Source organism: Pleurodeles waltl, chromosome 12, assembly GCF_031143425.1.
Source record: "Pleurodeles waltl isolate 20211129_DDA chromosome 12, aPleWal1.hap1.20221129, whole genome shotgun sequence".
Taxonomy (NCBI): domain Eukaryota; kingdom Metazoa; phylum Chordata; class Amphibia; order Caudata; family Salamandridae; genus Pleurodeles; species Pleurodeles waltl.
Genome location: NC_090451.1, coordinates 268918043 through 268934707, shown reverse-complemented (window position 1 = coordinate 268934707; position 16665 = coordinate 268918043). Strand labels below are relative to the sequence as shown.

At 49.1% G+C, this 16665-nt stretch overlaps 1 protein-coding gene across 1 annotated transcript in view; it reads right to left on the bottom strand.

Moving 5' to 3' along the window:
- The window catches only part of NECAB2 (N-terminal EF-hand calcium binding protein 2), a 1008614-nt gene extending 992632 nt beyond the window's left edge, over positions 1 to 15982 (bottom strand). The window contains exon 1 of the mRNA XM_069215706.1: positions 15568 to 15982. Coding sequence (XP_069071807.1) covers positions 15568 to 15792 — 225 coding nt within the window. The 5' untranslated portion in view covers positions 15793 to 15982. The remainder of the gene's footprint in view (positions 1 to 15567) is intronic.
- Between the last annotated feature and the right edge of the window lie 683 nt (positions 15983 to 16665).

The following is a 16665-nucleotide window of genomic DNA, read 5'->3' as shown; positions in this document are numbered from 1 at the left end:
AAATTTGGGAACCACTGCCATAGACAAAATGCCATGCCCTTGATAGACCACCCATCCAAGCAATGACAAACCATGGAAAAACACATGAAAGCCAATGGCTGAAGGGGACTAGCCCACTAGCTCTAAATATTGTTGTGAAGAAATGAGGATATGAGGTCATCAAATCAGCTTGAGCTCTCTATCGCCATGTCTAAAAAGCAGAGAATACTGCTCTAAGTAATGGATTTAAAGAGACAGTGACAGTGAAATGGAGCCAAAAATCAAGGGCAAGGACCCCGGTTTCAAAATGAAAGGTAATAGATGCTTCCTTTAACGTGCATGCCTGTATGGAAAAAATGTGACCGCTTGTGAAAATCTCATGTTTCACGTTAATTTACGTATTTATTTGAGGTTTTGAGAAGCATGGCTAAACACTTATAAGGTCCCAAAGCCGAGGCCTGTTGGCTATGCCAATGCTTGATTTCGTTCTTGCAGATTCCTATCTTGAACTCGGTAAATATATGATCGGAAACATAAGTGCCAGATCTCAAAAATAAGTGTCGGAGGCCCCCACCGACAACCACCTGCTCAAAAAAAGCACGTGTTGGCTCGACCATCCCTGGTGTAGCTGTTTCACCCGTGCCGTCTCTCGCCTTCCTTCTTTCAGTGACACTCCTGTTGTGCCTGGCATCTCTCTCATTTCCAGACACTTTGACTCTCCCTTCAATCCCTCCACTTTAATCTTGGATGACCTCCTGTTTTTTATAGCCCGGTGCCCTGTCTCTGATATTGCACTCCCTCCCTCCCTCTGCGCCCCTTTCTTTCTTCTCTTTTCCTCTGAAACTCGCGCTCCATCGATTTGTTTCTTTCTCTCTGACCCTGGTTGCGCGGATGGCTCGATAGGTCAGTAGGTTAATGCCCATGTTGTCGCTACTTGCGAGCAACTGTCGAGTCACGGGTTTTACTGCTGCTCCTTCAGATTCCGCTCTTTTGTCCCCTCGGGTTCAAAAGGCCATCTTTTATTTATAACGCTGTGAAGCTGCACGGTTGTGGCTCCAAGCGCTATCCGAAGAACTAGCTATAATTCCGTCTCTCCAAGTTTTCCCTGATTTTACCGGGTTGCATCCTTTCGCTGTCTCCTCTTCCATTCTGTTTTCCCCAGTGAGCCTTACAATTCTCCCAGCCGCCCCGCATCATATCAGACCCCCCCCCCCCCGCCCCCGCACTCAGTGCAGCAGCAGAGGAGGTTAATCATCCCAGCACCAGCTGTCTCACACACTTAGCAAGTACCGCCGGTGAAATCCGGGCATGGCACTGCCCATTCATCAGAGGGCTGCCAGCGCCCGCCGGGCCGCTGTAGGACTGAGTGATGGAGCGTCGGAGGGAGGGAATGCGCAGAAGTGGCGATGTGATGAGGGGCCCCTGAGTCTCCCACATCTCACTGATATTTATTGGCCTTGGGCTGTATGGGGGCCTCCTAAAGCCCCCCAACACCAACCCCTCTACGTGACCCAGAGGCTTGCGTTACGCCCCCGGAGTGAGGGAGTGTGAATGAAGAACAGAGATCGTGAGGGACTGAGCGCAGGGGTGCAATGAGTATGAGTGTGTGTGAGATAACGATGAAGTGAGCAAGTGACCGGGTGAAGGGAGGAGTGGGGGAAGTGTGTGAGTGAAAGCAAGTGATCGAAGGGAGGAATGAGGAAGCATATGAGGGAAGGAGAGTGGGCTGGTGAGTGACACCTATTAACATTGAAGAAGGAGGTCTTGAGACATGAATAGGGTGGCACCAAGACTAGAAGCTGTTTTCTGTCTCTTTCTTAATACTATACATTGTTCAGAGCAATGGATGTCAGCAGGAGTGAGTGCTGTTGTCTGGGCCGTGACCTGTGACGCAGAGGCCACCCTTGGGTGCCGTGCCTTCGGAGGGTGCAGCATTTCACATACTTATAAGCCAAGCAATGGTTTGTATTTATATAGAGCAAACATAGCTCAAAAGGAACAGAGCGCTGTCCATTTCTCGAGGGATTGGGAAGCAGTCATTGTACATCAAGTGGGGATTGCGCAAATACAGTTCACACACAGAAAGATCATGTGATTTGTCCAGAGTCACACCATGTTGAATCAAGCATCAAGGCCGGGATTCAAACAGGTCTCTCCAGGGCTGTTCCTAAGACGGCAGTTCAAGCCGCTAGGCCACATCCCCTCCCAAAGAGTTCTGGTGAAAGCCATTGACCAATCACGGTGGAACATGGAATTCAGTGGCAAAAACACGCACTACAGTTCCCCATAAAGATACAGCGAATCAATGAGGACTTCCGTGTCCATATAGAGGAAGGAGGCCACAGACAGAGTGCCTTCACAAGATCACAGTGACTTAGAATACCCTTTCATGGAAGTTCATGGGTACTTTGCTCCTTTTAATATATGGCACATTGACTCACATGCTGTTCTTTAGCCCCACTAATGCATCGTTCAAAGAGCTGTCTAATGGCAGTGTATCGTGTTTGGCACGTTAAGAAAGACCAGGCTTTTTAACAAAGAGCAATATTCATGTGGGTTTTTAAAGATATATTTCCAAAGTATTACCTAGAATACAAGTCCCAGAATGCAATGAGTTGTTGGCAAATAAAGCAATCCTGGCTATAGCCTCTTATTTGACATGCACAGTGAGCAAAACAAACGTTGTCTAGGCCATATTTTGAGGCTTATTTAGGGTTAAAAAAAAGTATATAACTCTAAAAAAAAAACATAATGCAAAGCATAGGAGCCATTTGAGAAAGGCTTCTGCCTTTGCAAAGCGTCATCATGCTACTCGTTTTAGGCCCTGCCTACATGTTATCTAAAGAACTATTGTGCACAATACCATAGTGAGATTTGCGTCAGCCCATTGCTTACCATTGGCTGGCTTTCCTGCCAGTTTCATTTGCTTGCTTCTCATTTGATGGCTTACCTTGCTCCTCTTGTGTTTGCCCCACCGTATAGCTTCTTTGAGAACCATTATTCTGATTGTCTGACGTGTTACCCTGCCACTGCATACATTTAGAGAACGACTTTTTTTAATTCTGCTTTCTTCCTATTGCATTTCTTTAACAGTGCATTTGAAGTCGTTTTTTGTTCATCTTTCCTCTTTCCACAGCAGTGTTTGTTTTCACGAGCGATTTTGGTCGTGTTTAATTATTTGGCACTAATGCAGTCATGTGTGCTTCTAACTTTTCTTCTACCTATGTAATTTCAGCCCAGCCTGTTAATCGCCTTCTCTTCCATGCACAAGGCGTGTTTCTGCAGGAGGCGCGATACATTCATTCATGTACAATGTTTTTCTCATTGTACACTGCAGTGATGCGCTCCAGCCTTCCGCGTCCTCGCAGCCCTTTCATTTAACCCAGCTCGTGAGTGCTTTCGTCAGTTTTGTCTTATACTGTGATTCGCTGAAAGTCCCAGGCCCTTAGTGCCCAGGTACATCGGGAGTGGCTTACTGTGTCTGCACACTTATGTTCACCTCCTGCTAGCATCACTCTATGAAGTTCTCTAAACCTAGTGACTCGTGAATCATTTTTGAAGACGTTGCCGTGCTCCGAAAGAAGCTGCATTTTTTGTAAATGGGTGTAGAAAAAGTTAGTTCACCCCCTTTCTCCTTTATTTCATTATTCTCGTAGTGGCTCTGGAACGTGCCACACTTTGTGGGCTTTCTGTTGCTGAATAGCCTTATCTAAGCCTACAAGTACGACCTGTTGGCTTTGCCAATGTTTGTTTCTTTTTGTATGGAATGACAGGTGCCCAGTGTGCACATGTTCGGTCCTTCCAAGTGAATCCTCTGTAGTGCTGATGCACTAAGAGGTGTGCGCTGGCACGAGTGTGGAAATAAAACACTGGCATGCTTGAAGTGTCTGTAGCGTCCCCGTCTGTTCTTACTCCACTTGTGCCTAAAAGACCCCCGCTCACTGGTCACACTTTATTATATAGACTGTCACACGTGGCCCGTATGTCAAACACATTTACAAATAAACACGGAGTAAAGTCTGAGCGGATCCCCTCAGATTACATCCTTGCTAGTAATGGTAGTGCTCCGCGACCAGTTGCTTCACTGGCGCGACACTACATTCCTCCCAAAAACAAATAACGTGAGGTAACTGAGAATCCCCAGCCAGATGGGGTATCAGTCCACACCAGGTGGTCTTGTAATCTCTGATATGGAGCGGGATTGCCACGTTAGCTGTATTTGGTACGAGTAGACCTGTCTGTACTTGGATCTCGCTCCTGAACACCCGCAGGTGTCAAACCAGTTGCAGCAGGTTCAGGACTTGGAGTGGACACCGGCGGAAGGGTTGAGAGACAGTCGTCTAAGTCAGGCATGGACATCTGATCAATATCAGACTATGATGGGTCAGATTCTACTCCACAGTACAGTTGCAGGGAATGAAATCTCTTGAACATATAAATCTTCCTGGGGACGGTGGAAGTCCCTCGCCGGGTCACAACCATAGAACCACACCTGCACACAATAGTCCAGGGATTTCTGTCGAATTGTAAGCAGAACTTACTCCCAGGGGAGTGTTCCTTCAGCAGCACCTTATCGCCCACATGTAAGTCAGAGGCTCTCATATGACGCTTACGGCTGGCTTTTCGGTTCACAGTGACACGTCTCTGGTGGAGTTGACACTCATCAATAACTCCTGGAACCCACTGCCCTAATGTGGAATGGAATCCATCACTGTTCGACCCGGGAGCCTGGCCAGTAGTGGAATGGGGAGTGTGTTGGTAGTTCCGCAGGAAAGAATATATGGCATATTCACTTGACTGTCCACTGGCTGCAGCAATTCCTATGACTTTGTTCAATGTCTGCATGAATCTTTTGACCTCCCCGTTCACCTGGGGCCATTGCGGCGTGATCCGCCGGTGTCTGATGCCAGTGGTCTCAAAGTAATAAGAAAGCTCTAAACTCTGAAATGGGGGGCATTGTCAGATTTTATCTCCAAAATAAGGCCATGAGTGGCCAGGATCTTCTCAATCAGGGGAATCACAACTTCAGCCTTAACAGAGGGGATGATCTCCATTTCGGGATATTTGGAGAAATCATCAATCATCACCATGATGTGTTGGCCATCAGGTAGACACCCAAAGTTGAGACTGGCTAAAACCCAGGGTTGACGTGGGCCTGGTTCTGTTTCAAGAGGGACAGGCCGACTGGGATCCCCAGAGGCTTGGCACCATCGTTGTTTGGTGTCGGTCAACGACCGGCTCCAAATGTCACTAGTGACCACTCATCATTGTCTTGCTTTTGGAGTGGCACGGACCCTAGACCTTTTGGGCCAGCATCAACTGCAATTTTCATGTCTTTGTGGGGATCAAAATATTGTAGAATGGCGTCAGTGGACAAAGCATCCTTGGTGGCTTCAAACGCAGTTTGTTGGGCTGAACCCCATACTCAAGGTTCTGAGGACTTTATCAGGTTTCTGAGTGGCTAGGTTAACGAGGAAAGGTCTTTAATGGAACAGTTACAGTAATTGCCCATTCTGAGAAAGCTTCCGACTTCAGTCACATTGGTAGGTGGGAGTGCATGCTTAAGGTCCTGCACCTTCTCAGGATCTGGTGCCACGCCGTCTGCTGAGAATATGTATCTGAAAAATTGGATTCTGTTGATGAGAAACTCACACTTTCAGCGGTGAAGGGTCAGACCGGATTCTTTGATTCTTTGTAACACGCTTTTGAGCCTGGTATTATATTCCGTGATGGTCGCTGCATGGATTAAGATGTCATCACTAACATTGATAGTGCCAGGCATATCTGCTAAGAGCTCGTGAATGACATTTTGGAAAACTTTGCAGCGCTAGAGATGCCAAAGTTTAGACTTTTGTATCCCTGCAACTTAACATGCGTCGAGAACGTGGTTATATATTGTGAATGCTCGGCTAGAACCAACTGGTGGTACCTTGAGCGCAGGTCTAGCTGGAGAACCAACAGGGTCCACTTAGTTCACCTATCAAGTCATTGATCGTGGGGGTCAGATGTCTCTCACGTTTGATAGCGATGTTAGAGAGACTTGTGTACACAGATGCATACTTCCCCTGGCTGTTTGGGCTTCCGTTCGACCACTATCAGAGATACCTACAGTGTGGGTCTGGTGACACGTTCTATGTTGCTGGCTGCTTCAAGGTGATCCAACTCTTTCTCCACCTATGTTCTGAGGTGGAGCACAATGTGTTTATGCCGGAGCGCCACTGGCTGCATGGTTTTGTCGATATGTAGTTTTAGCTCTCTGTGACGCAAACAGCCTATACCTTGCAACATGTTGCGGAACCGGTGGAGGAGTTCAGTCACCGACTCTTGATGTATGCCAAAAGCAAAGGTGACAACGCATAAATCTTCTGCTGTTTGGCACCCTAATAGCATTCCATGTCCTTCTTCAGCCACATATAGTGGCGCATGGACTGACTGCAATCCATATGTGATGGATGTTTGGAATTTGCCTTTGAGGGCAAGTGGTGTATTCTGGCCATACGCGTACACTTTTGCCTTTGCTTCGTCTAAGGTGGGTGCCGGGACCATCTGGTGATACGCATCTGCAGCCAAGATGTTTATGGAGGCCCCAGTGTCAAAAACAGCAAGGGTCGGATGGGCGCCTACCTGGATTTGGCATCGTGGCAGTTTTGTGGACGACTGGGCCGCATTGCTGATGGTGAACAAGGAATGGATGACATGTTCCTCAGTGTCATCATCACCCATGTCACTGCCTCTCTTGGACTTGCTTGTGGTGGCGTTGACAGAGGCATTTCCTGGTCATGGTTTGCTCAACCTGCATACCATCACAAAGTGATTGAGCTTCCTGTAGTCTGCGCACTTCTTTCCACGAGCGGGGCAGTCACTTATCCACACGGATTTGATGGGGCCTGTTGTTTCAGGGTCTAGATTTGTCAGGAGGAAATGCCACTGTGTTAATTGGCTCTTCTTTAATTAGTCTCTGAAGCGCGGCATCCATGTGGGAGACTCTGTCCTCGGACAACTCTTTTGTGCATCCCATCATGAGGATGTCAGGTAGGGACCTCCATGATTCTTCAAGGATTCTCTTTTGCAGCTTTGCTGACGTACACCCCTGTAGCACTTGACCTCTGATCTCTTTGGTCTCATCTGCGAAACCCACAGGTGCAGGCTAGTTCTTTGAGCCTCATATGGAATTAATTGATCGATTCTTTGCTTGCTGCCTGGCTTGCCTGAACGCTGTTGGCCATGGGCTCGAAGTGCATGCTTAGGGCAGCTATCAGGGTTACATGCATTTTGGGGCTGTCCTATGGGAGGTTCTTGGATAGTTTGTAGATGTATTTTCCCCCTAGGTCAGAGGTCTTCAAACTGGGGGGCAGGCCCACCTAGGGGGTCTCAAGTGATCCAGGGGGGGCGCCAAACTCTAACCAAAAGAAATATTATACAGATAACATGCCTTTGTTTTGAGCAGAAGCATGTTACTGCAGTTTTAAAAAGGTAACAGTACTTAACTGCAATGTTTAAATAGATTTACACATATTTAAACATTGCCATCTTTCTAAAATAATTGTGAACAATTCTGAAGGGGAGCCCAATGATTTTTGTTTTTCAACTGGGGGGGCGCGGCATGATAAATTTTGAAGACCACTGCCCTAGGTGTAAGATCATGGCTCTCTTCTGCGCGTCTTAGACTTTGGTGGCCTCTAAAAAGAACGACAAAAGGCTCAACTGGTGGGATGGCAAACATGTTAAGTCAGAGCAGGTAATGTAAAAGGTGTCTGTCTCTAGTTTGCTAGGGTGCTAGATGGGGAAACGCTTCTCTCACAGTATTACTGTCATTCACGGTTTGAAACAAGTGCTTGTTGTTCTTTTGTGCTGCGCCTTTAGTGTAATGTCTATGTGGTAATCATTGGTGCAATATTCAGCCACTAGTGTTCTTTCACAAATATATTCTGATTTGGTCTGTCTTTCTTATTGTTTCCTTTCTCTTTCAGTGATATGCAGCACTATGGTATGGGAATGGGAACCTTCCGGGCTTCTTCAATGTACTTTTTTTTAATGTTCTGCTTGTGTGCCCTTCGAGGCAATCACAGTACCTTTCTGGTTGAGGCACACAGAGCAGGATGAAATGGTTCCAGCCAACTCTGCACCTGATCTGGTTCCACCGCACGTGGCCCTGGCTTCTGGGGATGGCCAGAGGGGGGACGGGCCTGCAGTCCAGCTAACGCACTGGAGCACACGCTGAAAGAAAAGTGCGTCCCTCTCCAGTGCCTGCTCTGGGCACATCCGATGGCCTGGCGGGGGCTCCGACCCCTCACACGACGGTCGGATGTCAGGAGCAGCGTCACCGTGGAAACGCACATGGCACGAGCACCGCGTGGAAGCTGCGACCACCACAGCATACGAGACCACGGTAGGGTGAGACTACCTCATCGCCAAAATGTAGTGTTGACGCACTATGAGGTATGCACAGGTGCGAGCGCGGAAATAAGACTGACATGCTTGAATTGTCTATATGCCATTGGCATCTTTTATTAATCTGCAGGTGCCTAAAAGACCACCGCCCACTGGCCCCACTTTATTACATAGACTGACACACGTGACCCATAGGTCATACACATTTTCAAATAAACACGGAGGGGAGTCAGAGCGCTCCCCTCAGATTGCATCCTTGCTGGTAATGGTTGTGCCCCGTGACCAGATAAGTCACTGGCGCAACACTGCATCCTCCTCCATCGCTACTGCTTCTGGGCGCCTTTTAGAGAGAGACCTGTGAGACGTTTCTCTGTGGTGAACAGGGTCTCTTCATGCCAGGCAGGCACGCTTCTCCTAGTCCAGGCACCACGTCCTCACTCTGAATTTGTGCGGGTGAAGGTGCAGGGACTCTGTGGAGAAGAGGGATAGGTTTATTTTTTTGCCAATGGGTAGTGGTGTAACGCAAAATGATGCCCTCCCTCCCTCTTGCACGATGTGACGGGGGCCCTCCGTGGAGACTTTCATATCTCACAGATATTCATTGGCCTGGAGCTAAATGGGGACCCCCTGCATTTCAGGCACTTTAGTTCTGCACCAGCACGAGTGCAGACAGCGTGGACCATCTTCTGTCACCGTTTCTGAGGGAAGGCAGCACTATGACGCATTTTGGCTTGTAATGAGTTATATCAGTGGCACTTTCTAACATCAGAACATGCCTGGAAGAAGACCATAAAGTATAGGAGATTTTAAGGAAGTTATACTCCTACGCCTATAAATTATAAAATGAATGGAACAGGACAAACTACACACACAGGAGAAAAAATTCAAAGGCTGCATTGCCTTCAGAATGGTTTGGTGGCTCAGTGAGCTGATGCATCCACACCAAGAAATTGTGTGTAAACTCATGGTTACAGGTTTGAAAACAGGGGGGTCTGATCAAACTTGTGTTTTTCAAAGGTCGATAAAATAGCCCCATTGAGAAGAGCAACAATCAGGGGCGTGACTTTAGGGGTGGGGGTGGGGGATATTACAGCCCCTCCCCCCACACAATAAATGTATTGTCTGATAAAATAGTTGGACACAGGAGCGTTCAGTCGGGTATTGTGAAATGTCAGTCCGATTCCAGCAGGATGTTTTCATACACACAGACAAAAACACACACAAGCCCTGCTTTGAAAGTCCTCAAAATATTGGTTATTTTACAGAATATTGAATTTTCCGCATTCATTTCCCTTTCCACTGCCCCTTAGGCCCCTCTCATGCACCCTGCTTGTTCCATAATCGATTTAAACATCATGTGCCAGTCTGATTGTCGGAAAATCTGAAGCTCACACCCCTCCAATCTTACTGACCAAGCTACGCCCCTGCCAACAAAAAAGAGCTGTCATATGGCAAGAGACCTACACGTTGTGTTGCTACGTTTACTTTCAACCACAAGCACCTCAAGGGATGCTTTAACGTGTTAGGTTTAAGCTCACAGACACTCCTACCCGAGGTTCGCCCCTTCAAAATTTTATTCTAACAGGCAAATCAATCCACGGAAATCGTTCCCACCCACTAAACTACAGGACGTCATAGCCCACCTCTAACCCTGTGCGCCCCCCTCCCGCCAAGTCCTCTCAAGCATCACTTCCAGTACTTGATACAATCCCCTGCAGGACGGACTAAAACGGAGCAATGCAGTAAATCCCTAAAGAAGATTGCCGGAAAAAGCTAGATGTAATATACATTTCAAAGATGGAAACGGTTCTCATATAGCAAACATGCCGTTCTTTGGGCACACAATAGGTAGAGTGTTATTTCACCCATGTATGACAATGCTGAAGAATCCCAGAATAGCAGTAGTGTCACAACTGGTACGATGGATGTTTTAAGTAGATTTCAAAAGGTTTGATCTGACAGCATTGATTTGCCAGAGGAATATGGGTTCCCACATGACGGGGCGCTGGTGCAATGGCTGGGCTCTCTAAAGTGATTAGGTTGTCTACTGTGCAACCTGGAAAACCGAGACGCTGGCTTTAACAATGTGCATGACCCTAGGCAAGTCATTGTCTCCTTAACGCATCAGTGTGCACCTCTGACCACAACTTTGAGAAACAGGCTAGCCAGAAGCAAGCACCACATGAAATATAGAATATTTGCTGGGAAGCAAGCCTCGGTGCAGTTGCCTTTCTTAGATTATGGGACCACTATCTGAAATTTGGGAAAGTTTGTGTATTATCAGTGGGTTCCAGCTCTGCGGAGGGCTCAGTCTGAGACTGTCAGAACTGCCCATTCCCAGGACCGACTGTGCCTTCCACAGGCAGTAGTACTTCGACAGAGTGTAAAATGTGTCATACACACGAATTTGTGTTATTTCAAATATTTGCAGGTATTTTGTACAATCTGGATTTTTACAGAGATGATTTTATTGGAGGAGGGGCATCTCGATCTTAAGATGTTATACATAGAACAGAAGGTGTGTGAGGTCTACCTGAGGCAAGATCACAGAAGACCAACGTGGTAGCGGTCTGTAGTGACATGCAGATTCACAAAGCACTCATAAAACTCATTAATACATAACAGGATGTGGACATTCAAATTGAAGAGTACTAAACACTAGGGGTGGGCAAAAAATTCCGCTCCACCTGCAAAATTCACAGAGTTTTGCACACTCCTCATTCCGCTAGGAGCACAGAGTTTTTTCTTGCTTGTGGCTCACCAACATTAACTTGGCGAGTGGGAATTTGTGTCCGCTAGCACAATTTTCAGGCGCTAGAATGGCTGCTGGTGCGATTTCTCAATGCCGGCAGCTGTGGCAGGTTACTACTGCTCACACTGAGAATCTTCTGGTGTGCAGCATGGTGCCATTTGCTCTGATTTTAGAGTGCAGATCAAGCACCAGGTGCTAAAAATCAGCAGTGCGACATACCAAAATTCTGCAGCTCGTGGAACTCCACAGAGTTTTAGGTAACCCTGCGGAATTCCGCTAAGTCAAACTCCACAAGTTCCACCCAGGCCTACTAAACAACACAACTCACAGTTGATTCACATATATTTATACTGCAGATATTTTAACAAATTGAGGCTCTGAGACATAGAGTTTCTAGCCTAGAATCATACAATATTGTTATCATGTGCAAGTTAGGAATACAGAAAATCTGTGGATTCAAAGCAAATTAGCCAATAGACCGCGTCTGAATGATTGCTGCCCATGTCTGTAAGGTGACCCAGGCCTGGCACTGGGACTCTTAGTGGACAAGCCAGAACACCGGGGTCCTAGAGCCAGATTCCATAGTGAAAACATGATGCAGTGCCATTTTGTTATTACATTGTCATTGGTTGACCATTGCAAGCACAACATTAGCACTCTTGCACAAGCAGGAAAAAATCCAAAAACTGCTAATCCCGCCAGCGGAGTAGAGCTCACCGCGTGCGCACTGCAGCCCAGTTATGAGCCACATAGCGCAAGCGCAGACTGTCTGCACTTGCGCTGTGTGGCCCATAACTGGGCTTCAGTGCGCACTCAGCCCACGTTGGCGTCATTGTGGAGCTGCTTGCAGGACGCCTAGCCCTGCAGCTCCGGATCCAGGGCCAGGAGGAGGCAGAGAGCCAGGCTGCTGGCAACGAGGACCCAGGTAATTTCTTGGTTTTTTTTCTATGTGCACACTTTTGCACAAAACACCTGAAACGGCAGCGTTCACTGCCTACAGCCCTGGCCTGAATTCAGACCAGGGCCGTAGGCAGCAAAAGTTGTCATTTCAGGCGTCTTGTGCACCAGCCTGCCCTGTGTGCACTGACTGCACACCGGCCAGGCCAGTGCACAGGAGGCCTGAAAAGGTAACTATTGGTGCCTATGGCCCGGTCCTGAATGCGTCTGATCTCAGAACCGCTAAGCTTGGTTGGGCCTAACCAGGCCTGACCCTGCTTAGCGCTTCCAGGATCGGGCGCCTTCAGCTCACAGAACTCCACGGAGTTTTAAATCAACTCTAAATCAACTCCGCGGAATTCTGCGGAGTGAAACTCCGTCAACTCCTTCCACCCTATGAGTAGCAGTGATCATAAAGAAAAGGGGATGTCGTTAAATTGGCACAGACTCTTAGCATGAATCGACTTGATGCTAATGAACATGTGATCATGCAAGAAATGAGTGTCGTGCTTTATTTGTAAAGAAAATAAGTGCAGGGAGCTGAATTACCGAAGTTATCTAGCCTTGATTCCACCTCCTGCCTCTTTCTACCACCACCCTGCACTCCTGGCTCTTCAGCCCACTCCTGCAGGATCGGTTTTTATCGCTGAAAGTCGTTTTTCTCTCTCTCCATCTCCTCCCTTCTCTTCCCTGGTTAAAGTCGATCCATGAAAAGTAACTCTCGGAGAACGAGCGCGGTGCCCACCTCGGGATTGTGAGAGGAGATTCTCGAGCGCCGGTGCTCACCCTGGATTTGTGACAGGAGATTCTCGAGCGCCGGTGCCCACCTCGGGATTGTGAGAGGAGATTCTCGAGCGCCGGTGCTCACCCTGTATGTGTGACAGGAGTTCCTAGTAAGATTGTAAAATAGCATTTTCACCCCGGTGTTTTGGCTTGTTCCCATGCCAGGCCTGGGTCACTGGCCCCAGTAACAGACCAGCTGCTGCGGAAAGCCGAGCATGCAGCGGCTGGTAGTATGCTGACGCCGAAAACAGCAGATGCTCACAGGTGCTCCCTGCTGGATGGGGCGGGGGTCACTGTGGCGTGATTCGGGACGATGCTCATCGCAACATGACTCCAGTGCACAAGTCTGTGTGCTCAGATGTCCGACCCTTCCAGCAGCACACCTCTGCAGCATCTCCTTGAGAGGCAGAGGCTTAGCTTCTACTGGTGCAGCCGGCGCAGTGGCACCGGGACCCAGAGGCGCCCACCTTACCCTGATTATTACATTCAGGCAGCACACCCAGGCAGCATTTCCTTGAGAGGCAGAGGCGTAGCTTCCACTGGGGCAGCAGGTGCAGTGGCACCGCGACCTTGAGGCGCCAACTTAACCCTGACGAGTGCAGTCAGGCAGCACACCTCTGCAGCATCTCCATGAGAGGCCAGGACAGCTCGGGGGGCAGGTCACAAAACACTCGCTGAATGCCCTGCGCCCCTTCCCTCCTTACCCACAGAGACGGAAGGTGTCTATGTAAAAATCTCCGAACGTTCAAGTTTTTTTTTTTTTTTTTTTTAGTTTTAGTTTCCAGCTGCTTGTGTGCTACAATTAAGCACAATGTGATTGAGCGGCCTGGGCAAGGTGGAAGGGAAAGCAAAATCACAAGAATTAGAAATAATAAAAACACTTTAGAACTTGAAGCAAAGAGATGTGGCGCCCCTTTCCCGTCCCACTTACCCCTAACTTCCTCAGCCCAGTACAATGCACCACGGAATCTGAGTTTACACAGAACATGCACTGGCAGCAAACCAGCTTCTCACAAAAAAGTAAACGCCTCTGTTATCAACGTTGAAGATAGGACAATCTGTGTAGCGACAACTACTTCTAGGCACTCAGACCCTCTGGAGAAGCCTCCATCGCTCATAGCCTTGCAGATCCGCAAGCGATGGGATCCCTGACACCCATAAGGCAGCTTCTCTTCCCACAGTGCACATGTTAAGTACTGCTGGTAAACACATGGATTGGAAATTAGCAGGAGCCGGGAGAGTGGTGCCGGGGACCCGGTCTGGGGAGGAGCTGTCCGCCAGAGCAGTGCTGAAAACAGGACAGAAACTAATAGCGGTCAAAGCAGGCAGTGAGCCCCGGAGGCGCTGTCCACTCCGCAGGGGAACTCGGTAGCTAGCACGTTCGAGATTCTCGGGTTTAAAAAACGCAGTCTTGGGGTTCTAGGGGCTGCATGTAGCTTCTACTGGGGTTATCTGACTCAGTTTTACGCATGTATCTGTCACAGGTGACCAGTTCGCCTATGATTCGGGCATGTAACGTGTTAGCTGTACATGTATGTCTTCAGCAGAGGCGTTAAAAAACTAGGTTATCGCATTTGTTTATATGTTCAAGCTCAGCTCCTGCATGTTCAAAATTAATTGTAATACGGGTACCTGCGGACGCGAGAGGAGAAAGTAAGAGGGAGCCTGTTAGGTGCCAATATAGGGCAGATTCCTATAAATGGCTCTGGCAGAGCGATGTGATAATCGTGTGCCACAGAATGTAGCCACAAGAGATACCCACAGTAAGTGCATTAACCCACCAAGCTAGCATACAGGTGTATCTGCTCAATCCCAACCTGTTCTGTTCTTACAGATGCCGCGTGCCCTGGAACTTCACAGAAAGGCTGGATTGACGGGGGTGGGGAGTCAAGGGAGGAGTGGGAGAGCACATCCAGGTACAGGAGGGTCCGCAGATGTCACTGCGAGGATCGCACAAAAAGAGAGGTTTGACAGAGCTACTCCCTAGATTTCTACCGCAGGTGCTGTCTCCCGCTGAGTTGTTTTCCAACTTGCAGTGTGTTGAGCTCATAACCTATCCTAGCGGTGTCTTGTAACTTGAGATAGTTTTGACATTGGCTAATTTTGCGTCCGAGAGGATAATGGTACAGGGGCGGCGGGAGTACCAAAACTTACACCCAAGGCCGCAGCAGGGGCATCGATTAACCAACCTGTCTTACCAGTTGAGGTGCTCATGTTGCATATTACTGCAGATGCTGTGCCCTGCAGGGTGAGGTTGGTGGGTGGGCTCTGAAAGGCATGTAGAAGGATGGTAAAGAATGGCGGAGTGCGTGTGCTACTCACACTAGGAAGTCAGAGGCGTCTCTCCACGGCGCGGACAGGAGATGGGATACAGCCCCAAACCTCCACAGTAAGTGCAGTTATAACTCAGCTATTTACCCAGTTAGGGTGTGTGCTCTCCGGCAGCTGAGGTGCCTCGCAACTTTAGAGAGTTTTCATATTGTCTTTGGGCGTCCATGGACACCGGACAGGGGGTGGGAGAGGATGCCAGCTACGAAAACGAGAGATGCAATCTGCAGAGCTCGGGCATGAAGAGCGGATATTTACGCATCACAGAGCAAATCTCTCGGGATGTTTACAGCAGGTGCATTCACCTACAGAGCTACCTCGAGGCGCACAGAGCATGCTCTTCCACAACCCGTCCGGGCCACTTGAGACTGCTTGGAGAGAGGGCGGCAGGTACTCACATCCAGGATGACGGAGATGCCTCTGCGGGGCTCGGGCATGGCCGCCTGGCTCTCCTGCTGCAGCAGCTCCCGGGTCTCGGGTATCAGGCTCTTGTCGCTCATCTTGGTGGCGATCCAGCGGAGTAGTCCGTCCAGTGCTCGGCCCTGTGGCTGCGGCTGCTGCTGTTGCTGCTTGAGGATCCTGTGGACACTGTCCCTGCAGTAGCGCGCCGCCTGCTCACACATCTTTCACACAGTCCTCATGCTGAGGGAGCGGGGGATTCCCTCCCACACGCTCTGCATCACCTCTTACAAGCGGCGCCCATGCCGGCCTTCCGCCTATCTCAGGCCGGGGGGCGCGCAGGCCACGCCCTCGGGAGCATGCCTGCATTTGCCGGGGAGCCCCGCCTCCTGGAGCGGCACCTGGGCGCTATACAGCGCCCAAAGCCAGCGGTACCTGTGAGCGAGCACCGCCCCGCGGAGGGGCACCTGTGTGTTTTATAGCGCCCCGAGGCCATGGGTACCTGTGCGCGAGCCAGGCCCAGTGGACAAGCACTTCTGTGTTTTACAATATCCTGAAGCCAGGGATGCATGCGAGCGAGAGAGCCCCACAACAGAGACAAATCTATGCAATACTGAGCATCCCACCGAATACACGATTGCCTGTGTGACGCATCCCACTGCAGGGAGAGTGTGTGTGACATAGTTCCTGCCCCACCATAGATATCTTTGTACGCCAAAGACCATCCCTCATCCTCCAGAAGAAAATGTGATCTATGGAGCCCCTCTCCCGCCTTAACTTGTAAGAAATCTGCGTATGGCAGGTCCGTATAGCGTGGAGTGATATAGCAATAACGACTCTCCTCTCAAGGCAAAGTACTTGTGTATGAGGGAGCCTCCCACTGCTCTATAGAGCCCTAAACTTGCAAATGACTGTGCATGGAAGAGCCCTGAAACATGGAGTGATTGGTGGCCGCTTGTGTATGATAGAGCCCCCTAGTCCCAGCACAGCATGGAAACATTTTTTCATATGACATATCCCTCCACCCACGATGGATACCTGTGTACGACAGTCTCCCAACAGGAAGAGATACAGGAGTATGGCATAGCCCCACCTCA